Raw genomic sequence first — 27857 nt, 5'->3', positions numbered from 1 at the left:
ATTGCAAAGGTTAAACTCTTACTCAGGTGAGCGATTTAGGGCCATCATGGCCCTTTTGTCTAATATGAACTTCTGTTGGATAATTTGCCTATTTAATTTGAAAATGTTAAATCGGCGTACAATAACAGGAAAGTAAACCATTTAGCAAATAATGTAAAAGAACTTAATAAGAAGAACAAAACTAGCATTGCGTTACACTTACGTAAGCTTTGATCTATTCATTTTACGCTTGTATTCGATTTGTTAAATTGTTAAGAAAATTCAGTATGAATTCGCCCAATGTTTGTAATTTTGCCTGCTTGTTCGTCTACTCCTTCGAAATTATATTGTTTAAGGTATCTTTAAAGGTTTGTCGAAGTGTTTAAGAACACCCTCAATCGAAGTCTGGTAAAAGACTGAAGATGGGGCTCCGTGAACGGCGTAGACTGCGCTGTTTCGTTTAAACTGCGCTATGTTTCATTTAAATTTGTGAAGAAATATGAAATTTATCTTTATTTAAAGTCTTCATTCGAAGCAAAGTATTGCCTTCCGACGTAGCATTTATGACGCGATTTATCACGTGGTATACACACACTGATATATAGTATTATTGTACTGGTCAGGTACCGGGTGATAATATTGTACCCGGGTACGATCGCCTAAATGATTCTGGCTTGCGTATACCCGGATTACCGTCCAAACCCTAGTGCGAAGGAGTTTTGTTGGGCACATATTAAGTATTGCAAACAATCGAACAACAACAATACAAACATACCATGTATACCGTGTATACTCTAAATATAAACAAATAAACCATCCCATCCATGTACAACAAGGAAAATACCAAACAATCAGTTCTGCATAGCATGCAATAAATTCAGTTCAGGCTTAGGTAAGACATTCCTTTATTTTTTAACACAAAGTTTTTTCATGTCAGTAAAGTACGTTTTCTTATGGTATTGTTATATATTGACATTAGTCGTTGCATATAAATTGACTGTTACATATATTGAACGTAACCTTGTTGTTCTAAGTATTAATACCTCAATCCAAACATAAATTGAAACTGTATAGCTCGAAATAATTAGCATAATTGCGGTCATTGTATGATAATGCTGAAGTATGTCCGTTTGAAAAAATAAAATGAAAAACAGAAAATAATGTTAAAAAATAACACAACATTTCATATAAAGACATGACAAAACATATCTTCATTGACATTGGCATTTTAACAGACGAATTAGATAAATACAGACCAAGACAACCCTTGTTTCCAGCAAAAGTCACAAGTTCTTAGTCCCTTTCGGTAGTTATAAAAATAAAATTTATAGTAGTAATAATAAAAATACTGATTATAATAACTAAGGCTACCATTGGATATGATTTAAGTACTCCCACCATACTTCGAATGCCCTCTGGTAGTAAAAAAGCACCAATAATGATCCTAATGTTTGTTTGTACAGTTAAAAGCAATACCTCAAAAAAGAGTAAAACTCTCTATGGGCAATGACTCTTAAAATACCAAACACTTTTTTGTATAACACTTCTCCTTAACACAGTCAATATGTGTAAACAATTTGAAGTCAATACCTCAAAACATATGGAGTTATAGAGAAAGGTAGATCTATGAGTCATAAGCCCAATGTGGTTGGGGTATAATAAAACATCATTTGGAAGCGAACAAATCCATGGTATAATCAAAGCAGTCATTGGATTGAGTGAGACAGTGCATTGATCATATTCATTTGGTTGGTTTAACTCAACTTTAATTTATAAAGCAGATTCGTTTTGAATAATTATATCCAATTGCAGCAAATTGTTAGTGCAACATTTTTCAACTATTTGTTAGACATAATAGTTATCACTTTTGCAAATACAATAGCATACTAATGGAAAAACTATGCTAAAAAAGTAATTCAATGGTTTTGAGCATATATCACAACTCATCTTGAAGGTTAAAATTAATATAAACTTCAGTCAAAATCTTCTAAGATTATCTGGGTGTTCACAATGTAATAGTTTACTTCAATTCTTTGATAAATGAAGAAAGACATTTAATATGATGTTTTTAGATATTTTGGAATACAAATTTAAAGCAAAGATGTGATTCAAATTATGAAATGTTTATTTTGATTTATGAATACCTTTGATCGTATATTAAACTCTATTTTAGATAAAACCAAAATGAAAAACCAAAATGATCAATGAATTGGATTTTTTTAAATTAATCTGATTACTTTAAAAAAAATCTCATGACTATAGTCAAAGCCAAACTATTCTACTTGATAAAACAGTGTTACTATGTACATAGAAATAAACGATATACTTAGTATTTAGTATACTATGAAATAGTAATTCCATGGCTCTATTAAATCACAGCATTTGTTTTGCAGATAACAGATACATACAAAAAGCATAATTCCTTTGTCCGTTGTCCACATTCCAGGCCACAACGTTCAGTTTGGTGTCTTTTTAGATTTTTTAAGATAAACAATTACTTCAAAAATTCAAAACGAACATCTTTTATTTTTTGCACGGTTTCCACGTTCCAGTCAACAGCATTTAGTTCGGTGTTTTTGTAGATTCGGTGCCTTTGTAGATTACTTCAAAAATTCAAAACGAGCATCTTTTATCTTTTGCCCGTTGTCTTTATCCCAGGCTACCACTTTCAATTCCGTGTCTCCAAACACAAACTGGACTTTCATCGTCTCTTGACCACCACTGAGGTTACGACTCACGGGCACGCGCATTTCTCCTATTTTCTTGCTGTCTTCGTCGTCGATAAACCTTGGGTGACGGTGTGGCGTCGTGTATACGTCGATCTGAAGTTCAGTTGCATCTTTTCCGTCTGCGACGTACTCGTTTTCACCGACCATCTCATCCACTTGGAACTCTTGCCCGGCTCTAGCATGGACGCTAAAGGAATCTTTACAGAGCACAATCTTGTCTCGGATAGCCCGCTTTTCTGGAGGATCTAGAGCAGGCTCGAACTGCTTGTAGGCTCCTATTCCATAAGTGAACTTGCTCACTCGAGCTGTGATCATGGAGGGGTTATGGCCGTACAACACTGCGCCTTTCAGAACGCACAGGCCTGCTTCTTCTGGGATGATCAGGCGCTTAGACGGGAATGTCGAACGGACCTTGTCTTGTAACATCTTTGATTCGCTGAATCCACCAACCATCAGAATCGTTCCAATGTTGTATTCCCGTATCTGGTCAAAATACTCGCTTACTAAAGCACAAATTTGATCGACTGTCTCGGTAAAAAGACCTTTTAAAATTTCTGGATCAAATCTCATTTTGTTTTTTGAGACGGTTATCTTTCCGTTGTACTTTCTCCTAATGCGTCTTTCATCTTCGAGCTCGACATTATTCAGTTCTTTGTAGGTCTGGACGAATGAAAGTGGAACATTCATTGTTTCCCGTGAATCCATATCTGGTGCCACCTTCCGCTTTATAATTTCAAACATGTCCATGAATTCCATAAAATCATCTCTGTAGCTGAATTGAAGAGCCTCCATCACATCAGGCCCAAGGATGTCCTGAAGGAGGTCTGCGAAAGCTTCGTCAACTTTAAGCCCTCCCCAATCTCCGCCGTTTGCTTTGAACATTTCTCTTAATGTTATATCTTCAGTTTCCTCATTTCTCTGTACTTCATGGACTGTAATGTCTACGGTTCCACCTGTAATTAAGGCATGTTAAATCATAGCCGAGTGTCTTTTTCTAATATATCAGTGCACAGCCTGTACATATACATGTATAACTATTGCGCCTGGAATTATTCAGTTATTTGAAAAAAAAAAACTATATATATAAAGGGTTGACTTCTATAGCAATAGGCAAATGCAGAGATAAAGTAGTTGATGGTCTTTACAAATTTCATTGATGATTTTATTACAATAATTTAAATTGAAAACTTGTCTGAAAGTTTTTTGGCCTTCTGAAGTTTGAAACCACGAGATGAAACGTTTTGCCTAAACAAATATCAATACACCTTTTCGCTCACACTCGACCTAAAGCCAAAACACACATTACACAAAATCATCCCTATCAGGGTCTTACCCCCGACGTCAAGAATCATGTATTGGTCACCGACTCCCACTGTAACAAGACTTGCACTCTTCTCGTTTGTTTCCCTGGCGAACGGTAAGTATCGGCAAAACAGCGAAGCGGCTTCTGGCTCTAGACTCAGTAACAACTTATCCGTGTGAATTTCTGCCTGTTCATAGGAAGGCAAGAAAGAAAGAGTACAATTTATTTCGATGAAACATGAAATACTTCTTTCTGCTCTAAGAGATACAAAATAAAACGTTAACTACTTAGAATGTCAACTTTTTCGTGTGGAATATCTTCATGTTAATTCAAAGAAGTACAACATGGATACTGCATATAAACACGAACATGCATTTAAACTAAAACCAAGAATGCTTGTAACCCATTAAATAAACATCGATACTGAAGACATAAAGACATTCGCAAATACTCTTACATTTCTAAAATTTGAAGTAGCCACTTCGATTTTATGTGGATGAATCTAGTATTAGTGTATGCATTTCACCGATTGTACTTACATTGATAGCCGCTTCCCTCATGAATTGTTTGGCGCTGTCACCCCATATTGCTGGGACCGTCAAGACCCAGTGAATTTTTGACTCGTTGAACATAGCATCTTTGGATTTTATCACATTTACTAAGTGGTTCTTCAGGTATCTTATGCTTTCTTGGATAACCACAATTGCTGGCATCTCTTTACCAGTAGTCTCTGACTTTAAAGTCATCTCGCGAGTAAGATTCTGAAAAGTGGATTGATTCAATTTATTAAGTTTGAAATAGAGAGAAGTTTTCTGATTAGTGTTGACTGCTGTCATTTCGCGATGGTTTTAGGTTTGCGTTGGGATTGAATTCAAAATCTAACGTAAGTTTCCATTTATGTTTTTGAGGATAATTTAAGGGGTAACAGGGTATAGGTATACAGAGAATCATTTATTTCATGCATACCGGTGAAAGAGTGAAAAAATATTAGTGATTGATAACTTGATCATTTCACTCTGGCTCGAGTATACTGATAACCCTTGCTTATTCCACTCTGTACAGAAAACTCGGGACTATTTTTTCATCTTTTATAAGATTTGCTTTCCTTGATTTTGAAAAAAATACATGGATGTCACAAGTACATGTTTGTTGTCGTCTATAGAGTACAGCAATATTCACATAAAACAAACATTTTTTTGCGATTGATTATATCTATTACCAATTTTTGTATGAACTATTTCATAGAACATACTGTTACAATTAACCCGCTTGGTAGGTATCGGTTGAATATTTACTTGTCCACATGTGCTAGAAATAGAGTTGATAGATCATTTTTTCCTACAAACAAATGCTCAAGTTTCATTGAATTGTATTTCTACGCGATACATGTATTTCTATTTCCAAAATGCTTTTGTTTAAATACTTGTTTTGTGCATCAGTAAATGTTAAAAATGATAGGTTTCGTTGATGGAAGTAGGGTTTTATCTAAAAATAATTTCAATTCCAACAACTATTTCCATAAAGTGTGGAACTTTTTTATAGTGGGCAGACAGCTCGCGCGATGAGGAGGTAACTTTGACATAGCAATTATGCCGCAGTTACTTTGCTTCGCAGAGGCCACAGAAATTTACTCTAGCGGGGAAATATGTTGAAAAAACACGATATAAATATATATATGCATGAAATAAAAAGAAAATTTGTTGAATTCAGTGTAAAATCTTATTTTATTTCACTCGTGGTCAAAGAAAAATATTTTCTCTTTGACCACTCGTGAAATAAAATACGAACTTACACTGAATTCAACAAATATCCTCAATATATATATAAATGACAACGCAAATAAAATGATAATGCATTTTTATTTTTAATTCATTTAACTTTTATGTATGCCAAACAACAAAACATATCATTTGTGTACAGTTCAAACAATATTAGACTTTATAAATGCGGTACTCAGTTAATAGCTACGTAGTCACAAAAAGCGCAGAAATATCTGTGCATAAATCATTTGCTTTTATTTGTGTTTTGATGAATTTAAATCAAATGAGTCAAATATAATGATGCATTCAAATTAAATAACTTATATTGTGACCCTTTAAGTATTGATGTCGCGAATATTAAATCACGCGAAGTTAGCCAAAGCCAACCAATCGCGAAAAAGGGATCTTGGGAAAGTAAGGCAATCTACAGAATATTTAATACATGCAATAGTTAAATGACATGAAGTTCTCTTCGCTCACTCCGCACATTCTTAATTATTAAAACATTACTTCAGGTCATCTTAATCTCTTAGAATATAACCTCAAGGGTAACGCAAAAACTGACGCAGAGATTGTGTATCGGATATGGCAGTAGGCGGACCTTTAAACACTCACTAAATTTGAAATTCTTGATGATTGAGCCTAGTACTTAAGGATTGCATATCTACAATTTCATTGGCTGAAATTTTAGGCTGCATTCGAATAATAGTTAGAAGAAATGCACTTCCCTTTGCTTTAAAAACATACCTCGGACTTGTAAAGGGCCATTTTGAATCTTTTAAAGAAAAACCAGTCCCAGTGTTGTCCCTCCGCAGCGAGAGTATTATATTTTTGATCTGCTTCGTGGCCAAACGAATGGAACTGTTGGTTTTTATCAAACAGTATTGACGAAGTCGTCTTGAGTGATATTCCAATGTTCGAACCAGTCCTCGCCCAATTTGCGGTGTCAATCTGAAAAAAAAATATGCGAATATTTGCTTGCATTTTCCCGTTTCTTTTATGTCTTTCAGTGAAATATGTTATTTTCACTGCTGTTATGTTCACTTCATTTTGATAAATATGCTGCTTTGGCTCAATAAAATTATGTTTAGAATTTTGAGCTGAATTGTTTATTTAAATAGCGTCATAAAATGACGTAACGATTTAATGTGTCAGTTTGATAAACGCCAATTCAGTTTTCAAATCATCTGAAAATAGCATTTAAAAGAAACCAAAAAATGCTTATTTTCGGTGTTAAATAGTGAGCCCTACTCATCAAAATATTGCTTTATTTGAGCACACATATATTGAACAAAGTAACTTCCAATTTTATTGTATAATATATCTGGAAATAATTATTTTTAATTTCCTGATTATTTTGTTTAAATACTTACCTTGGTCGGATTTTCTTCAAAGTTTGCCCTGGTCTGGAAGGCGTATCCCGAGTGTGTGGTACCAAAGTCTATGGCCACCACAATGGGCTTTCTCTGCATTGCGCCAGCGCGGACTGGCATCGCGGTCAGATGCCGGGCCATTATCTGCAGTGTTTTAATTATCAGACACAGGTAATAAAAGTGCAATTTCAAGATCGACGAAGCTTGATTGAGGGATCTCAAAACAACACTTTCTGATCTAGCCAATGTACTTATATATACCTTCTTTTTGATAAAACATAAATAACAGTTGAAAAAGCCTATTGAAAGCTTCTCATTACACTACTACCTGAAACAAAACTATAAATAAAAGTGTCGAGCTTTTCGCTATATTTAATATTCAATACTTTTATTGCATTAAACATATTGAACATGTTTATATAGCAAATACATAATACATATATATATATATATATATATACAAGGCTGGGATTTAGATATATAATGAATCCTTATCTCAACGAATTCAATGTGGACACAATCTGCTACAATCTTTAACTTTTGTTTATATGTGACATAACAAGGATCGCTCATGTCGTAGTGTTTTTATCCTGCTGCCGATGCAGATTTCTTTCTTTTCCTTTTTCTTGTTTATCCTAATAAGATGAAACTTATATGATTACAGCGTTTGTGAGAGAAGTTAAAGCAACATCCTATTATGGGTGGGGGCCCGGAGTTCCTGGAGGAAACCCACTTGTCCGGATTGGTGACCACAAACCAAACTCACATGCGCCACGCCCAGGTCGCCGTCAGAAGCGAGAGGGCTAGCCTCTGTGCTAACCCGACAGCCATCCTTTACCATACAATTTACATATAAGTATAATTTAATGTCTACACTAATCTAACCAAGATTTTTAGAAGTAAAGAAACACAATGATTTTGAAAACTACAGAAATACGTAGTAAAGCTAAGGGCAGTGTTTAATTATAACACAATTATAAAAAGCATTTATACACATTAGTGTAAACTTTTTAAAGAAAAGTATATATAGTTATGTTATTAAATTACTGTCGTTGTTAAATATTAATATTACATGAACATTTATTTGATTTAATTAGGTGGATTTATATGTTATTAAGTTACTGTCGTTGTTAAATATTAATATTACATGAACATTTATTTCATTTAATTAGGTGAATGTACATGCCATATCGAACTGTTATATTAAATAGAGCTGGATGTTATCACAAATATATCTACATCTAAAGTGTGTCAAGTGTACTGTAAACAAGTAAACCGATCTTTATTACGTACCTGTGAATATAAACACTTCCAAGCAAATGTTTTTTAACGTTTTACCTTTTTCACATTAAACAAAAAAACAACACCCTTTCTTTTTATAATTTTAATGAATACTAAGACCTCATCATTAATTTGACAATATTTGGACTATTGGACCTTATATTCAAGACTCGTAAATCGAAAGCACCGCAAATTCCAATTTTGGTTCTAACAAAAAGAAACCTTTATTTATAGTATAAAGGTTATAAAAGAGAACATATGCTATAGTAAATGATGGTCATGCACCATTAACCCTATTAATGGTAATATACTATATATTTATATACATACATACAACTACAGCAGCGTAACGTCCTTTTATGTTATTTTTATCATTTTAAAATACCCCCAAAATACCCATACTAGATAAAACGAATATATGATCAGGTTTTATTTGATTTATTTTAATCTATAAGTTTAACTATTTACCTTCCGCCCATCAATGACATCTGTTAAAGCCATTTTGTATTTTAATTTACCTTTCTTCTGATCGATCGTGAGGACTTCGAAAACACTGTATCGTCGATGCTTAATTTACTTCCTGTTTCGATTTCCTTTTATATTTATGGTCGATCAAAAGTAGACTGATTTATCTTTCTAAAATGTCAGCTTATCGTTTAAAATATAGTACTTACGTCAAGATATGCACACTTATATAACTTATAGACTTGTTCCTGTATTTTTCATTGTATTATTCTGAAAAAGCACGCCAAATGTTAACAGATGTCCATGCGACTCAATAAACTTGATCTCCTAAATCTCGATATCGAATTATTTACGTGATATTCATATTTACAGATAAGGCCTACACTAAATGCAGACGTTTTTTACATGGCTTTTATGGAGGAAATTAATACTATATTAGTATATTACTATAAAGACTTGTTGACTTATACTTTAAGTATATGCTCAACAGGTAAGACGCTATGTTGGGCGCCGAATGTTAAATGACCAAAACAATAACTTACTCGCTCCACAGGCGCGTCACTATAAAAGCTACCTCAATAGGTAGACGGTATATATAGGATCTGACACGAGTTGTCATTTAATACAAGATTTTATTAAACGAGTTTATGAAATTTGTTAGTAAGCGAGCCTCTGTAAAATTCTTGTATTAAATGACAACTCGTGTCAGATCTTTTTTTTATCACATGCTTAAAACGGTGTTTTTATTACCAATTTAGTTCCAGATTCTGAACCGATTGTTTGACAGCCAAAGTACTCAGAGTAGAATGTCAACGATGCGCCATATAAAAAGTTCCAAATTAAAATGACAAAAGTGACTAGAGTTATCAAGTTTTAATTCTGATAAAGCGCTTAACAAGTCACAACTATAAACATGTGTAGTAAAATATCCAACAGCATGAATAATGAACGATTTTAACCAAAAAAAACCCAATAAGTACAATTGATGACGTCACACTCAGATTACATGCATTTACGCGCTTTATGTGACTTACATCGGTCTGTCAAGTTTTACTGTGTGCGCGGATTTAAAAGTTATTCGCTGTCTCTTTCTACGATGGTTTTGCAGCGTTTTCTTAGTGAACATGGAGTTTCACAACATGCAGATGATTACAGCGGAGCCTTACTCTGTACTGCATGGATGTTGATGTTAAAAAAGTTCCACCAAGAATGTTTCCAGAGAACATGATGTTCTAGCCGCCATGGGATGTGTAAGGAGACGTCTGTGCTGCGGAATTCGTATTTGTGTTTTCGGTAACCGACAGCTGATTAAACTGGCAAGCAAATGTCATTGATTGCATATTGCTTGTGTTGGTCAAGATGGAAATGTCTGAAATGTTCTTGTGGTGTTTGTCACTAATGTGGCTGTATTTGTTGACTGACTGGATATTTCTGTGACTAATGATCTTCATTATCTGGTTGACGGAACATTGTTATCAGAAAGGTTTTGTACAAGATGCTTTCTGGCACTATGATTCGTTAGCCATTTGTCTCCCGGAAGTCTTACAGCTTCATTATTGAGGTAATTATTTGTTGGCATTTAAACCATTTTGTTTACAAACAATTCGGGAGGGATATCTAGGTTGCGTGTGATTAGTTTAGCCAATAGAAATGTCTGATAGGTTATCTTACACATGTGTGAGATCAAAATATTCGTTATGGGTATATTACACGGAAAACAAGGGTAAGCATGTGATAAACATATACATGTATGCAGACTGGACGAAACGTCCTGTTCTCAGAACACGTTCTTGTCAATGGACTGTCCGCGAGTCTTGCTCATCCTTTAAAATATTTCATACTTACATTAGTTAAAGATTTTTAAGACACACGTACTATCCAAATTCTTAATTAAAACAAATTAAGACTAAAGAAATAAAACCACATCCACTAGTCAGAGCTGTGGGATCACTCTAGATGTCATTCATCGTAGGACCCGCGGCAATTTTGGCTCAAAATTACTCGTTTTGTGAATATCCAACAAAACGTTGGGAACACCCCCCGCCCCTCTTGATCTCAAAAATATGTTTTAGTCAACACTTGGGGATGTGGCGGTGTCAAGCCATAATGAAGCCACTATATAGGACGCGGGCAGACCTTTATAAACTCAACAGCAACAGACGGTATAAATTTGACCTTGAATTTCAGAGATTATATCATTTCGCAATATTCCTCTTTTCGTGTCTAATCGCGCAGTGTGAGTTGTTACAGCAGACTGGAAAGATGTTCATCTTGCGGGGAAACGAACCCACGACCTAACACTGCATGGGGACTAGGAAAGCTAGCTATAATGGCTGCGCTTTAGTATTTATGTTTAGTTAAAGGTATACTATGCCCGGTAACTTGCTTTTGCGTATAGTCGTTGGTGCTTAGAGCTCGCTAATGTAGGTTGTATGGTGCTTAGTGCTCGATAATGAAGGTTGTATGGTGCTTAGTGCTTGCTAATGTAGTTTGTATGGTGCTTAGTGCCCTCTAATGTAGTTTGTATGGTGCTTAGTGCCCTCTAATGTAGTTTGTATGGTGCTTAGTGCCCTCTAATGTAGTTTGTATGGTGCTTAGTGCCCTCTAATGTAGTTTGTATGGTGCTTAGTGCCCTCTAATGTAGTTTGTATGGTGCTTTGTGATTGCTAATGTAGTTTGTATGGTGCTTAGTGCCCTCTAATGTAGTTTGTATGGTGCTTAGTGCCCGCTAATGTAGGTTGTATGGTACTTAGTGCGCGCTAATGTAGGTGGTATGGTGCTCAGTGTGGGCTATTGTAGGTGGTATGGTGCTTAGTGTGGGGGCTACTAAAGATTGTATGGTGCTAAATGCGCGCGTATGTAGGTTGTATACCGTTGTAACAATATGGATAAACATTTCAAATCAATTTTAGGCCTCAAAACAGCTATGTTGATGTCATGAAATATAAAACTTGTGTGGCAATTTTGTCAAACATATCCGGGCTTGATTAAGACATGTAATTAGTTTTAAAATGAAATAATGGAAACGAAAATAAGAATGTTTTTTTTTCTGTTTTTTGTTTGTTTAATTTTGCCGGCAGAAGGGATCGCACCCGTGCCTTCTAGATCAGTAGTCAGGCACAATAACCAATACATCATCGTAGACAGCTGCCCGTAATGCACCAGTCAATTGTAACCACGCCCCCTCCCCCAGGTGCGGGGAATAGCGGGGACTTTGACTTTCGGTCCAAGGTAACACTAGGTAAGGCCCATTCCTCGCTTTATTTTGCGCAAAAACAAAACCACCGCATTCACCCGGCACTGCGGGACCACCTGGAAGGTTAAACCACGGTCCATTTCCCCGGCTATCCTCGGTATATCCCCGGACCTTGGGGGCCGTGGTTACAATTGACTGGTGCATAATAAGTATTAAGTCAATAATTGTCAAATTGAAACGGCAGATATAAACAATTGAGTGTTTAAATAAATGGTTACTTTGGTAAAAATCAATATACTTTAGAACGAAACTCAAATAAAGTGATCCATGTACCAACGTGTCGTTCGAATCGACTATATGTAAGACATTAGCCTGACGATAAGGCCAGCACATTTATAGCAGTTGTCGAAACATAAACTAAACATAAAGTTAACATAATAAGGAAAAAGGTATCCAGCGCGGGACTCTAACCCTAAACCACCGGAACACTAGACCGGCGCTCTAACATATTGAACTTACTGGCCGGCTGGTTCTTACCAAACACATACTAAACTCCTCCCCCATATAAGGCGAACGAAGCATAATCTTAGAGGAAAGTTAAAAAAAACTGTTGTTCAAGTATCTATGAAGTACATTGAATGTGAATAGAATGAAAACATGCATACACTTAATATACAGCTTTATCCTATAAACAATATTTTGTGTTAAATGAAAAAAGTGTGTGTGTGGTTTTTTTTGAAAAAATATCCTCTTAAAACTTTATTTTTATTTTTCAGGATTACCCCTCACTATTAGTTTTATTATTATTCATTGAGTACAAAAATGATGGCGTTACGCATAGCTTGCAACACATTTAGTTTCAGCTTTGATAGTGCATTTCAAAATTTGGGACTGTTTGATATTTCAAAATACAATAAATTGCTATAACTGCAGTGTTATAAGTAATTAGCAGCCGATAATTAATGTTCCCTCATTTATGACTGTTTCTAAAATTACAACAAACACGAGCAGCAGAGTGTGTCTACGTGATGTGCTCATAGATTATTTAAATGATCAATACTACGTAAGACTTAGTATGCTAAAATTTGTTGATTTGTTACAGTCGAATAATAAAAAGTATCAGCTAAGATTGTGTAGAAATATATTTGGGGCATTTATTAAACGTAACAATATCGTCAATCAAATTGTCAAGCAATTTAGTAATTAATAATTGTACTTATAAATGTGTTGACAATTTCCATTATTATATTATGCACTGCAGAGTTACTTCACTTCTATTTCTTACTTAAGATTCATGAAGGTGGATTAGTTTGACGGGTCACTAGTAACATGATTTCCTCGTGTTTTTGTGGGTATATGGGGAAAACGATTTTGTTTTCGTCACTCGAGGTTTTGTATTTGGTGAAATAAGAAGTTATTTTGAAATGTCTGAAAGCGAAGATATACATTTGATAATATTTCCCGCCCATCCCATCCCTATTTTCAGGTTGATTTTCCTGTTAAGATGCATATTTATTTTCTTTTACAGAATTCCACTGTTTGATTGCCTAACATTAGTTAGTAACGTATTTGTTACTTTTATGATTTAAGATTTATCGTATGTTTAGTTTCGTTCCAGTTGTTTCATGATGTTTTCTAAGATACCAGTCATTATTGATGTTGCTGACTCTAAGGACGGACGTGGCCACGATTGACCAAGGTAACGATCCAGATGTGCTCAGACGCTATAACCAATCTTCCAGCATCCAAATACTGCCTTTTATTTTACATAATGCTATGATGTTTTTGTTCTATACTTCATTACATTCAAGTTGAAGCTGGCCCCGACTCGGCTTACATCTTTAAAGATGCACTCTTACTCCCAAATAAGATTTATCACAAGTAATACTATTGTTTTACTATTCCAAAAAGGATGAATAAATGTCGAAAACAATGGTTCTTATGAAGGTTACCGAGTTTAATTTGAAAGAAATGTTCATACAACACAGTATTTCTACCTTATGAGACTATAGTACACCACAATAAATCTTTTAGCATTCATCAATCATTTAATATTTTTTTTTGTGTTTTCAGCTATTAAATATATGGTTAGAAACTAGTAATTAGTATTTCATATTTTCCATAAATGTATTATTTAGTTAGTTAAGTTTTATCAGTCAAAATTTATGTTTGCTATACATGTGTATGTTTTGATTTTGAGTAAGAGTGTCACTATAATTCTTCATGTATAGATCAATGATCGGGCAAGTGTGAGGTTAAGCACTCGTAATTCAGGTTAGGCCCGATTGACATCTTAATTCATTTCATTGACCATTCCAAGGCAATAATTTTAAATATACAAATTGTGGCATTAGAAGTTTAATGTTAAGTTGTCTTCGGCGGTTCTTTTCTGTGACTTTCTACTTTGTGGCCATACGCTCTTAACACTTTGTTGGCATATGTTATGAAAAGTGTGAGGCTGAGCGCTTGCCTTGTTGGCAAAGGGTATGACAAGTTTGAGGCAGAGCGTTTACTTTGTTGGCAAAGGGTATGACAAGTTTGAGGCTGAGCGTTTACTTTGTTGGCAAAGGGTATAACAAGTTTGAGGCTGAGCGTTTACTTTGTTGGAAAAGGGTATGATAAGTGTGAGGATGAGTGCTTACTTTGTTGTCAAAGGGTATAACAAGTTTGAGGCTGAGTGTTTATTTTGTTGGCAAAGGGTATGATAAGTGTGAGGATGAGTGCTTACTTTGTTGGCAAAGGGTATGACAAGTTTGAGGCTGAGCGTTTACTTTGTTGGCAAAGGGTATAACAAGTTTGAGGCTGAGTGTTTACTTTGTTGGCAAAGGGTATAACAAGTTTGAGGCTGAGCGTTTACTTTGTTGGCAAAGGGTATAACAAGTTTGAGGCTGAGCGTTTACTTTGTTGGCAAAGGGTATAACAAGTTTGAGGCTGAGCGCTTGCCTTGTTGGCAAAGGGTATGGCAAGTTTGAGGCTGAGCGTTTACTTTGTTGGCAAAGGGTATAACAAGTTTGAGGCTGAGTGTTTACTTTGTTGGCAAAGGGTATAACAAGTTTGAGGCTGAGTGTTTTTTTTGTTGGCAAAGGGTATGATAAGTGTGAGGATGAGCGTTTACTTTGTTGGCAAAGGGTATGACAAGTTTGAGGCTGAGCGTTTACTTTGTTGGCAAAGGGTATAACAAGTTTGAGGCTGAGCGTTTACTTTGTTGGTAATGCTATGACAAGTGTGAGGATACGTGATCACTTTTTTTGGCAAAGGGTATGACAAGTTTGAGGATGAGCGCTTTCTTTGATGACAAATGGCGTGACAAGTGTCAAGCTTAGCGCTTACTTTGTGGGAAAAAGGTATAACAAGTGTGAGCCAATAAGTTATTACACTATGGAAGACGAATGAGTGACAGTTTATCGCAGAAAAACTTTATGTACGAGTAATTGTACCCGCACCGTTTGACATTTCTAACAACCGATAATTACTTTATAGCATTGTAATAAGTATTTAGCAGCAGAGAATTGTCCCTATTTGCCATTGTTTCTAGTAAAAACCAAACAAATGACAACGACATAATACTATCATTTGATGGTATTGGTCAATTTACGTTTTTGTTTTTCAATGGTATATGTTGTTTCATCTTAATGTATGATCTTCCCGTTAACTACCACCAACATTTTTCGGTGGTTTATCTCCCTTTTCGAATACTAACTTCTGTTGGATAATTTAGCTATTTTAATTGAAAATGTAAAATCAGTGTACGTTCTTGTTAAGAAAATTCAGTATGAGTTCGCCCAATGTTTGTACTTTTGTATGTTCGTCTATTCCTTCGAAATGATATTGTTTAAGGTATCTTTACATAGGAATGTAAATTTAATGTTGAGAAAGAGTATGTTACTACAACCAAATTTTATCGGTCTTGAAACGGTTAGTTTATGTGCCTAATTGTGTTGAAATATAGAGAGCACTTAAACTGCCATAGTATTATGAGCGTATATGATGATGGTATTGATTTTTTATATTCATTCACACATGTGAGATCAACGGTTTAAAAAAATGGTTCTGATTTTTGAAAACAAGAACAACACCGTTTTAACTGATACCATTATATTGGGACACCAGAAGCCAATATTTGACAGAATAGTAGGGTATTTGATTCATCGAATAGATGCCACCCCTTAATTCATATAAAAGGAACAGAGGGCTCAAACGAATCCGTTGAATCCCTCCTTAGGGGAGAGAGAGGGGTCGGGCACATCCGGTACGCCCCCACCCTTTAATATGTCCAAGTGTAATTTTGTATGTCAATATCGGAGAAATAATATGAGTACAGTATATCAGAAACTCAATTAGCTACATATTTCAAAGCCACTTTAACGACATCTAAACCATAAAATTGGTTTTAGGAAGGAGGGAAGGCATGCGAAAAGTTAGGTATGTGATTTTGCGCCTACCTCTAACGAAACAACTGGAATCGCCACCGACGGTGATCTTTTGTGCCAAGTAGGGCATGGACGGTTGGTATATTTTGGACCCGGGTACCCGAATGCCTATTATCCACGGAAACCCTTATATACACATTTCATTCCACAGAATAAAAACAACATAGCAAAGTAAATTAAGGTTTCATCCCTATTTTAAAACACCTCAAAGAAACCATCTTGTCTGAAACAAAAAACTAAGTTTGGGGAACATCATCTTGGTAAAACACATTGAGAAGTAATATATCTTTCTTTCACTTGAACAAGCAGCAGGCTAAAGTAAAAACACATGTGAATACCTCCAAAAACATGTATGGTATAGGGCGCGTAAGTCTCGTTTTACTTTCACTTTCGGTTTCGGACTTCCGGGTACATCACCGCCATTTATGAAAATGGTGTATTGTTATGCTTTTGGCTTTACGCATCGCACAGGGGGCAGACAGGCCTGTGGACTCTACAGGTTTCCGACTAATGACAAGGACAGAAAGAAATGGATTGACAGATGCAGGTAATTGCAAAAAATTGTCTACAAACACTAATTGTGACTAAATAATGTTCATTTTGTCAGTCGATCAGACGATGTTGCTGACATAAATGACCTTTGCTATTTATTACTGTTCATCAACAGTTGAATTTAAGATACACGATATGTTGTGTACTTTTTTCCATGCTGATTCACCAATAGTGTGAATACTACGAGATAACGAGGGTAAAACTAATTAAACAGAACCGTCGTCTATCTGTTATATCATTACCCCACCCATCTCAATTAAAGAGACACGTTCATATATTTGTAATGTACAGTATGGTGGCAAGATCTTTCTTAAATTTTCATTGAAAAGTGCATTTTGTTACTTGATTCAGTTACTTTACTTAATTGTATTAACAAAAGTTAAAAAGTTACTGACAGAAGTGAGATACTCAATTGTACCTAAATGTGTATGGCCTAAAATCCACACGTCATTTATTGATGTAGTGACAGTACTGGTTGAGTTGTATAACATGAGCAGTTTATGTCTTACTATTGTACAGTATATCTACATATTTAAATAATTGTTCTTACAAGGACGCCTTATCACTGTTTAAATGTTCAACTGCTTGGATTGTCCCAGTATTTTCAATAGTATGATTATAAACGTATTCATGACAACATTTCAGACGGGCAGACAGGCCATATAACAGCAACGACCGGGTATGTAGCTGTCATTTTGTTAATGGGAAGAAGGAGAATGGTCCAACCATCTTCAGCTTCAGTAAAGATGTTGGCAGCTTTCCAGACCTACCAACCCCAACAAGGTAAATTTAATGAATATGTTGTGTAGTGTTATTGTTTTAAAACTTTTCACAGCTTATGCTAGACAGAACTTCCTTGTACGATAATAACACTATTTGTTGTCCAATATCCTTATAAATCATAGTCACTGTGATTAATATCCCAATCATAATGTGCTTTTTAGTAGTTTCAGTATGATTAAAATAATTAGACTACAGTTACTAAATTGCAACAAGGTCTGTAATTGTTATTTGAAATGATATTTATACATTTCATTTATTTATTAATTTTTATCCAGACGTAAAAAACGCAAGGTGGAAGAGGCTGTGGAACCAGAAATTGACGTGCCTGATACAGCCACTGGCAGCAACCGTGACCATAGCTACATAAAGCAGCCATTGTCAGAAATGGATGATATGGAAGGCTCTACAGCGTGTTCAAAATCTGGTACATTTTTTAGTATTCATACAAATATTACAGACTCAAAAAAGAACGCGGTCAATCCAGAGATCAAACCCAAGATCCCCTTGCAATACAGATGCTCTTACAAACTGAGCTAACCAACCTCAATAAGTTTTATACTCTCTGACCAGTACTATGTCCTGAACCATTTGAACATACATGAAGACAAACTTATTTTTGCTGAATATATTATTTCATGTGAATTGTCACAACAAAATTCAAAAATCAATCCCTGCATCATTTAACTTTTATGTTGTCCTTTACTTTGTCCACCATTTACAAGTATATTTTAATAAATTTACTTTATATAGAATGTTCCAATTTGTAATTAATATTCGTTTTTCTTATTTTTGGCCATTCCAGGGGCATCTTGGACAAAAACATTTTACTCCCAGGTGTCATAGGCAGTTTTAGTTACTTTTGTCATACAAAATGTTTCAGTTCCACAGCTGGAGGAGCAGATTTCAGAGTTAGAAAATGAAATCAAAACTCTTAAACTGTCGAAACCAAGGCTGACGCTGCAAGATATAATTCATGATATAGATAAAGTAAGTTTGTTTACTTCAAAAGGATTTGTTCAGTGACATATTAAATTTATTTAATCTAGTGAACATCAAAAGTAATATTTTCACGAGTGAAAATGGGAAATGTTTGTGTTGACAATATGAATTAAGATTGATATCTCGATGAAACAAAACAATTGTTTTTATCAAAAGGACATTTACCAAATGATAAATATATAAATAGTATGAATACATATATTGCCTTTAAAGTACTTAAAGTACCACTTATTGTCAAAACAAGTGTGTTGTTTACATTGGTCATAAGCATTTTTACTTTTTGACAAATACTCAGATTTCATATAGTGATATGTCTACTGAATGCCCAACATCATTTATCGTAACATAATATACAACAGTCGCATGGAATTAACTGACAGTATATTGATTCACTGTTTTGCAGATGCTGTTGTACACGTCATTCCCAACAGATGTTTTTCAAGTGCTGGCGAGCATGGTTCAGAGGATGGCCCCATTCAACTATTATGCTGGTTGGACAGTCACATGCTTTAGCATTCAGGATCAACTTCTGATGGCTTTGATGAAACTAAGGTTGAATTGTAAGGACCTACATTTAGCTGTCCGGTTCAATACCAGCAGGGCAACTGTGTCTAATGTTATCAACACCTACATATCTGTATTGCATGAAATACTACATGATGGTGTTTTAAAGGCAGTAGGAATTCCAAGCCAGCTGAAATGCAAAGGCTCCATGCCAAAATCATTTGAAGATTTCACCTCTGCTAGAATCGCTATGGATGCTACAGAAATCATACAAGATGTGCCATCAGATATGAACAGCCAGTCGCTGTCTTACAGCAGCTACAAAAGCAGACACACTGTTAAGGCTGTAACCTGTGTTGCTCCAAATGGTGCACTTGTTTACAGTTCAGATTTATATCCAGGTTCCACATCTGATGCTGCAATAGTCGAACATTGTCATGTTCTAGACCAGCTTCAGCCTGGAGATCTAATTCTAGCAGACAAAGGATTTAATATATTTGATAAACTTCCAGCTGGTGTTTCTTTAAATATTCCACCATTTTTATCCAGTAAAGGACATTTTACTAAGGAAGAGGCTGAATTGTGTTTCAAAATAGGAAGAAGTAGAATCCATGTTGAAAGAGCAAACGAAAGAATAAAAAAATATGATATTTTAAATCATATTCCTGCTCAGTATAGACATTTGTCAACCAAAATATTTCAACTATGTTGCTGTTTGGTTAACCTTCAAGCACCATTATTGAAGGAAATTGCTGATAAATATGAGATTTTGGAGTGAAACATATTAAACAACTAAATGAAAAGATCTTTCTTTTACTTCAGTTTGTGTCCTGTGCATGATAATCAAACACCACCTGTATGAAATTTAAAAAAGCGGTATTATATTTATGACAAACAAAGGTAACACACCAAATTTCTTTTTTGTACAAAAAGAGTTTCTGTAATGATCGCAGGACTTCCCTTTTGTTTAAAATAATTGATTCAATTAAAAAAAATTCAAACTTTAAAATAGTTTTCAAAGATGATAGAAATTTGTTAAAGCATTGTTTGATAGTTAACATTGAATGTGATACACACTACTCAATCTCTTATCTTTTATCATGGCACAGTGTCAAACTCTGACAATGGTCCATTTTCAGTGTCAGCTATTACAAAAGTACATTCATCATTTTCATGAAAAAAATAAACTCAATAAAGTATATCTTCATTTTAGAGATGGTAAAAATGTCAACATGTAAAAATCAATCATAGAAGACATACTAATTGCCCAAGAATTGTCTTTTAATATTCTAACAATTTGCATGGCTTTCGTTGTCCAAACAACCAAATCACAACACTGAGTGCCAGTAATATGAAGCTGTCCCTGAATTTGGTGCCAGTAGTCATGTGAGCGTTTCAAGCACATCCTGCCATCTGGAGATAAGTCTGGAAAAAAAAAACAAAGCCGTCTTTTGATCATATCTTATGAACAAAAAATGCTTGTTTCATTTTTATTTAAAATGATTACTTAAAGCTGCACCCTCACAGACTGACAGTTTTGACCTCTTTTTTGGTCTCAGAATCAGCTGATTTTGGAATCAATGCCTTCAATTCAGTCATAAGAGATAACTCACTATAGAACATATCTCAATTGGTTGGAAAACTGCCGAAAATTTCATTTCTCTTCGAGCAATATTAACGCTTATAACCATAGTACATCAATTTTGAAAACGTAAATATGAAAACTTCGATCTGCTCTTATGTCAGCAGTCTTACATCACTCGTTTCCTGGCATTTATATAAATGTATATATATGCAAAAAATGGCTCATTCCAAGATAAAAATAAAAAAAATAAAAAAAATCAATATGTGACAGTGCAGCTTTAAGTTAAATAAATAATAGTAGTTGATAGTTAACTGCAATATAATGGTATAAGCAACCAGCATCAACATCTTCAATCAAGCGATAAATCAAGTTAACAGTTTGTGATATGTGTTTACAGTTTATGTCCACCTTTTTCTGTGTCAACAATCCAGAGATAAAATTATTATTTTTCACTTATATTGAAAATCATCTTAGAGAATAAAATGAGTGAAAATACCTAGGTAGAAGTCATTGTTTGAATGGCATGCCTCCGTAATAGTCATGTCCTTGGCCGAGAAAGGGCACTTCACCTCGATGAAGTCTGGTGACATTGCTGGCTGTTCCTTCTCTTGAAGGTGAACGCGGCCACAATAATCCCCTTGAACAAACCCATCAGGTGAAGCCCCAAAGATGCCTGATTCATGAAGCCAAATGCCTGTACAAAATTAGATACACATAAACAGGCATCAGCTACAATATGGTTTAACGACACTGGTCAATTAATGAATGTACCCATACTGGGGCTCAAATCACAAACCTCTTGATAACAAGGTTGATGCATTACACAGAGAGCTAAATCTCTACTTGTTTATTTATCAGCAAACTACAAATATTAAACTTCAATACTTTACAATCAAACATTCTCAACAATAATACATAGACTAGTGATTCTTGAATATAGCAAGTACCACTAACAGTATTATAATCATTTTCATCTCAATACAAATGTAATATACATGAAGGTCAATGAAAAGTGGTGGGAACTTAAAATGTACATTGAAATGAGCTTTGTAACACAGATGAAGATGAATCCAATTTTGAAATTAATTATTCATATCACATTATCATTTGTGCATTGTGTAATATATTAACATGCAGTAACTGGTTGATGTCATTAGGTACCAAATCACATTAAAATGTACAAAACTTTATGGTACCTTACAGCATTAAGCATGTTCAATAATTAGTATCATTGGATATTTTTCATGAATCAGAAAAAAAGACATTTAAATATTTACCAGTTTGTACCAATGTCACACCTCCAGTTCTGCAATATGCATCTAACCCATTTTTCTCATGAGTTATCCACCACTGGATAGGCGCCCTCTTCTGAAGATTGTAGGCGCTCAGTAGCCGTTTCTTCAGGGACGCACATAATCTGTAAATACATTATCATACTTAAGTGACATCACACATGTTATTAACAGTTGTATATAACTGAATACAAAGTATATTGCTATCATAATGCTTGGATAAAAGGGAAAAATAGTAATAAAGATAGTTTTACAAGAGACCTATTGCTTAGTTTATCATCCATAGCTTTACCGATTGCGTTTGGAAGCAGCAATTATTTGTCCAAAGTTGGAGGCAGTGAATCGCAGCTTTCTGGCGGTTGCCCAAAGGGAGTTTTCCCTCTGCCCGGTTGTCATGAAGGCTATCTGGGTGATCTTCTCCTGGGACAGAACAAGTGACCGCCTAAAATATGTGCGTGGATCTTCTGATGAAAAGTATCCTTCGCTGACTAACACATCTTCAATCACTGGTAATGGAAGTTGTGGCGGCTTGGGTTCCTCCAACAGAATCCAGTGTAAAGCTACAAGTAGATAGTAAATAATAAATTTCATTAATTAAAGGAAAATTGCAAAAGTTAACTATTACATAAATAACATGCATACAATGCACAATCGTGTGAATAGGTTTATATCATTATTTTACAAGATCCTTGTTTATCAATATTAATTTAATTATTATACTAAACATTATTATTTTGTCATTTGCAATTTCAGAAAATTTTATCAAAGTTTAGACCAAATATTTTGAATGCAGAACATTTTTTATCAGAAGAAACAAATGATGATCAAATTATGGTAAATAATGAAAATGACAACGTCAATGAACAGACATATTATTCAATCCCAACTGTACAACAGTAACAAAAATCAACATTTAACTCCAACAATTTCGCAAACTGTGAAACGCCCTAACTGCCCTAGGCAGTTATATAGAAATGATCTGTCGTCTGCTGTGACAGTCCTCTTAAGAGCCCTGGATAAGAACATTTTCAACAGACATCGATACAGACCTCAAGCTTTTACCAGACCAAAGATTTTTTTGTCAACTTGGTTCTTTGCTGTTGTAAAAAAAGTAAATATTTGATAAATACACAATATTTTATAGATGCATAAGGGTAATCATATATATACATGAATGGACAGGTGTACTTCACCCTCAAACTCAACGTTTTCAACCCTAAGATGGACAGAAGAGAAGATATGTAATACATCATTATAGTCATCAATAAATACTTGTTATTATTTAAAACGTAGTTCTCCACACATTTTCGTTTGAAAGTAACAGTTCCTGGATATTAACCAAGGCAGCAGGCACTATGAATCGGAATGAATCGTTTTTTTTTTTACTGTACAGTAATGTGTAATACACAAAATGATGTTTGTTTACCTGGACAGAATACGACGTATCTCTCATGGTTGCTTGAACATTTGCCTGTATCACTCTCAGTTCATCGATGGAAAATCGTAATACTCTCCCGCTTTCTACCGCTGCTTCACTTTTTCGTGTAAGCTTCACATGGCCGTCGACGTATCTCGACCAGTACAAAATTGACAGCGCCATATCGTAGTTTGTTTGTACCCGGAAGTGCAAACTCTCGTTAATTCTCGGAGGTCACATGACGTGACTTACATGCCCTATTGCTGTATTGGTCAGGTACGGGGTTCTAATATTGTACCTGGGTACAATAGCCTAAACGATTCCGGCTCGCATATACCCGGGTTACTGTTTAACTCCTAGTGCGAAATAGTAGTGTTTGGCACATATTATTGCAAACACTCGAAAAACAACAATACACAGGTCTTGACACACATACCATAAATACCGTGTATACTGTAATTATAAACAAATAAACTATTAAGAGCCGAGTATGCCCTTTGAAGCAAAACTATATCCCATCCATGTACAACAAGCAAAGTACCAAACAATTAGTTATGCATAGCAAGCAATAAATTCAGATCAGGCTTAGGTAAGTCATTTCAAAATGTCACGTTGCGTTCGGGACCGTTTGGCATTTCTAACAACCGATAATTACTATATAGCATTGTAATAAGTATTAAGCAGCAGAGAATTTTCCTTTATTTGTCATTGTTTCTAGTAAAAACCAAACAAATAACGACGGCATAATGATATAATTTGATGGTATTGGTCAATTTACGTTTTTGTTTTTCAATGGTATATGTTGTAACACTAGTTATATCACCGCGCTCTTTTTATTTATATGTTCACCAAACTGTTCAGGATTACGTGTTCGTTATGTTTCTAATTGCATTTTTTCTGTTTGGCTTAGTCTTTGCAGACACCAAATTTAAAAATGAAACCTTGCCACGTATTGGAAACAGAAGTGATACATTAGCCGTATATACAACCTACCGTCCGACACCGTCATATGTGAAACACTTAGGCTCTTTATTTCATCCTCAAGACGAATTTCGTTATGTAAAACTTCATTTTTCTGGATCAACAATTCCAATAAAAAAGACAAGCCCTGAATTAGATGAAGATAATTATTCGCAATTGTTTCAAACTACAGTACCACAAAAAGGAGCGGGGCTGGTATCCGCGAAAGAAGAACTAAAAACAGCCGAAAACAAGAGCGAACAGAGTTTACATGTAAGTATCATGAATACGACCTTAGAAATGAAAAATATATACATCGTAAAACGGTATATAGTGCTATTTATATTTCAAATTGTATCTTTAAGAAAAGCATAGAGAACCAGTTTGTATTTTCATGTACGAATATAATTTCATTCTATTTATTAGGTGATTATTAAAGGAATATACTTTTATATGCTTTTGTAAGGATTGTTGATAGTGCCAATATATATGAATATAATTTGTCGAAAAAATGGTAGTACAGATATTGACATTTTATAGCAGTGTAAATTCAGTTTTTTCTTCAGGTGATTTGCTCAAAAACAGGACTGATAGGAAACGAACAGTGCATACAGCCGAATAATTCAACAGTGAGCGATGTTGTACTGTTTAAGAAGAGTTCTGAAACAAGAGAGCAGAATCATCAAAATTCAAGTATAGAAGATATACTTTCTAACAATAGTTCTGAAATACCGCCAGGAAAAAAACAAACTCAAGGACAATCAATGATAGAACGAAAACGTTCTAATTATAGTTCCAAAACAACGCCAGGGGGAAGTAACAATCACGGGGACTCAATGATAGAAGAAATCCATTCTAACACAAGTTCTGAAACAAAGGCAGGAGAAAGACAAAATCAACGGGATTCAATTATGGAAAAACAACTTCCAACAATAGTTTTGAAACAACGTCAGGAAAAAGACACAATCAAGGGGTCTTAGAAATAAAAGTAACACTTTCTAACCATAGTTCTTACAGGATGCCAGGAGGAATACAAAATAAACGGGATACAATAATAGAAGAAATATTGTCCTTAAGCCTCACAACTGTTTCCATATGTTGTCTCCTGGTTCTCTTACTTACATATGCTGTAATACCAAAGCTTAGAGAGAATATCCCTGGAAAAAATGTTATTTCATTAGCGGCTATTCTTTTGTTAGCCCAAGTTGCTTTAATTATTAGTTATCCCGACTTTCAACGGAATTCGCTGTCTTGCAAAATGATGGGGATTTTACTTCACTTTCTTTGGCTAGTCGTTGGTCTTTGGATGAATATATGTACATTTCATATGCTCCGGGTTTTCGTTAGAATTCAATCTATGCCCTCCACGGTTTCGCAATGGAAGACGTTGCTCATTTATCACTTGTACGCATGTTTAATATCTGTAATACTGGTTCTGGTAAACATTATGGTTTCTCACAAGTACTATGGAGAATTTGGATATGGCACACATATTTGCTACATTGACCACGTTGACCTTCAGCTGTACACGTTCCTTATACCCGTTGGCATTATTATCCTATCTAACTTTGTCATGTTCCTCGTCGTTATTGTCAAAATAAAGCGTGTTCCGACCGTTCAGAGTAACGTTAAAACTGAACGAAATCATCTGAAGATATTTATCAAACTGTCGACAATAACAGGAATGGGTTGGACATTCGGGCTTCTTTACGGCTTTACAGGAATTGTGACATTTTCCTACTTGTTTACTGTACTAAATGCTGGTCAAGGTATTTACATTTTTATCGCTTTCCTTGGTAATGGTAGAACGAAGCAGATGCTGAAAGAAAGAATACATTCTGTCACAGCGATCTTTAGGAGTACTCAGTCCACATCCGAGATCTAATTCTAACATTAGCATCTGATTAAGATAATTTCATCTACATTTAGCACACTTTCTTCCATTCTTAGATATAACTTGAATTGGGGTTTCATTCTCGAGCTAACACTAAGTCTTAATTATGCGACGGTACCATTATCAGATATCTTTGAATGAACGTACAATTATGATGAAAAAAAAACATTGCAAAGATCGACTGCAACGTTCAGCTGTTATACTTATAAAAATATAGTTTGATAGTGGTATTATGTTTTTTTCTTGTACTGTTATGTATCTTATCTTGTGACTGTTTAACCTTGATCCGTGTGACTTTAAACAAGATCACGGTTAAGTCTAAGGTAACTTGGCTTATCCCGTAAGCTTCCAACAACAGGCGATATATACAACGTCATCATAAAAGTCATAATGTTCGTCATCAAAATAATGAAAGAAAACGACTTTTACCACGGGGGTTATATGGGTTTCTAGCGATTTGTTCGTTTTCCCTCGTTTTTAAAGTCAGCTTTGTATATTTGCATCCTACGTTGTAAGTTTAATCCCTGTTGGCCTAACGAAATTCATTAATTTACTGGTGCTGTCTGTATCTGATCGTCGTGTACTTGAAGCTAATTTATTTCTTAATATGATGGTTTTGTTTTATAATATTTTGCCTTAACGTTGATGCTATTAGTCAGTATATTAATTGATATGATGTTTTTGTGCTGTTCTGTATTGCCTTTAAGTTGGTTCTGGCCTCGATCAAACTTTCATGTTGTTTTTTTCACGTATACTATGGAAAAATGTTTGGGCAAGTAGGGAAAAATGTTTTGGCAAGTAGGGAAAAATGTTCTAGCAAGTGTGAGGTTGAGCGCTCATAAATCAGTTTATGCTACATTGAAGTCTTATTTTATTTTATTGACCGTACAAAGGAGGCAATCTAGTTGTAATGCTTTCTTTTTGCTTTGTTGGTAAATGTGAGGACTTGTGTGAGCTACAGCGCTCATAAATTGGTTTATCCCCCCCCCCGGTGGGTTACACTGATCGTGTCAAGGCGATTGTCCTAACAAGGATGCTACCTTGATTGTTGTGTACTGCTTGTTGTCTTGTAGCGTTGTGTATGGTTCGGCAGGCCTTGATTCATTTAAACAGCAGGTTTAATTTTTTAAAGATACTGATAATTTTAACAATTTTGAATATCTCTTCATCTCAAATATGTATATTAAATAGTGTTATATAAGTCTTTTGAAATGGTAGTTGTATAATGAATTTGTATTATTTACTGTATTCTATTATAAGCCACCTTTATATCTGCTTCAACAAACACTAAAATACAAACATAGGGCGAATAAATACTGAATTTTCGTAACAATGTTATAAATCGAATACAAGCG

At 34.9% G+C, this 27857-nt stretch overlaps 3 protein-coding genes across 3 annotated transcripts; 1 reads left to right on the top strand and 2 right to left on the bottom strand.

Moving 5' to 3' along the window:
- Positions 1 to 1879: 1879 nt before the first annotated feature.
- Positions 1880 to 6718, bottom strand: LOC128227091 (heat shock 70 kDa protein 12A-like). Its single transcript, XM_052937298.1, has 4 exons — positions 6519 to 6718; positions 4551 to 4772; positions 4042 to 4198; positions 1880 to 3661 (listed from the first exon to the last, which is right to left on the bottom strand). Exons 1-4 carry the CDS (start codon positions 6537 to 6539, stop codon positions 2580 to 2582), a joined length of 1482 nt encoding a protein of 493 aa, XP_052793258.1. The 5' UTR covers positions 6540 to 6718; the 3' UTR covers positions 1880 to 2579.
- Positions 6719 to 16947: 10229 nt separating this feature from the next.
- Positions 16948 to 20161, top strand: LOC128227089 (uncharacterized). Its single transcript, XM_052937296.1, has 5 exons — positions 16948 to 17063; positions 17714 to 17851; positions 18127 to 18275; positions 18732 to 18838; positions 19254 to 20161. The coding sequence occupies exons 1-5, from the start codon at positions 16948 to 16950 to the stop codon at positions 20130 to 20132; spliced, it is 1389 nt and encodes a 462-aa protein (XP_052793256.1). The 3' UTR covers positions 20133 to 20161.
- A 384-nt stretch (positions 20162 to 20545) lies between these two features.
- Positions 20546 to 24406, bottom strand: LOC128227090 (uncharacterized). The gene is made up of 4 exons (XM_052937297.1): positions 22524 to 24406; positions 22217 to 22356; positions 21436 to 21633; positions 20546 to 20779 (listed from the first exon to the last, which is right to left on the bottom strand). The coding sequence occupies exons 1-4, from the start codon at positions 22820 to 22822 to the stop codon at positions 20559 to 20561; spliced, it is 858 nt and encodes a 285-aa protein (XP_052793257.1). The 5' UTR covers positions 22823 to 24406; the 3' UTR covers positions 20546 to 20558.
- Between the last annotated feature and the right edge of the window lie 3451 nt (positions 24407 to 27857).

Source organism: Mya arenaria, chromosome 3 (assembly GCF_026914265.1).
Source record: "Mya arenaria isolate MELC-2E11 chromosome 3, ASM2691426v1".
Taxonomy (NCBI): Eukaryota; Metazoa; Mollusca; class Bivalvia; order Myida; family Myidae; genus Mya; species Mya arenaria.
Note: the sequence above shows the minus strand (reverse complement) of the source record. Positions and strands in the feature narration are given on the sequence as shown.

Bases quoted from the DNA above. Each gene is read 5' to 3' on its own strand.
- LOC128227091 (XM_052937298.1), bottom strand. From the start codon at position 6,539: ATGGCCCTTTACAAGTCCGAG. The intron at 4,199-4,550 runs GTAAGTACAATC...TCCTATGAACAG, and splicing joins TGAGGGAAGCGGCTATCAAT to GCAGAAATTCACACGGATAA. The intron at 3,662-4,041 runs GTAAGACCCTGA...CCTTAATTACAG, and splicing joins CATGATTCTTGACGTCGGGG to GTGGAACCGTAGACATTACA.
- LOC128227089 (XM_052937296.1), top strand. From the start codon at position 16,948: ATGGTGTATTGTTATGCTTTTGGCTTTACGCATCGCACAGGGGGCAGA. The intron at 17,064-17,713 runs GTAATTGCAAAA...ACAACATTTCAG, and splicing joins AAATGGATTGACAGATGCAG to ACGGGCAGACAGGCCATATA. The intron at 18,839-19,253 runs GTAAGTTTGTTT...ACTGTTTTGCAG, and splicing joins TAATTCATGATATAGATAAA to ATGCTGTTGTACACGTCATT.
- LOC128227090 (XM_052937297.1), bottom strand. From the start codon at position 22,822: ATGAAATTTATTATTTACTATCTACTTGTAGCTTTACACTGGATTCTG. The intron at 21,634-22,216 runs GTAAATATTTAA...AATTTTGTACAG, and splicing joins TGTGACATTGGTACAAACTG to GCATTTGGCTTCATGAATCA. The intron at 20,780-21,435 runs GTATTTTCACTC...TTTTTTTTCCAG, and splicing joins AAACAATGACTTCTACCTAG to ACTTATCTCCAGATGGCAGG.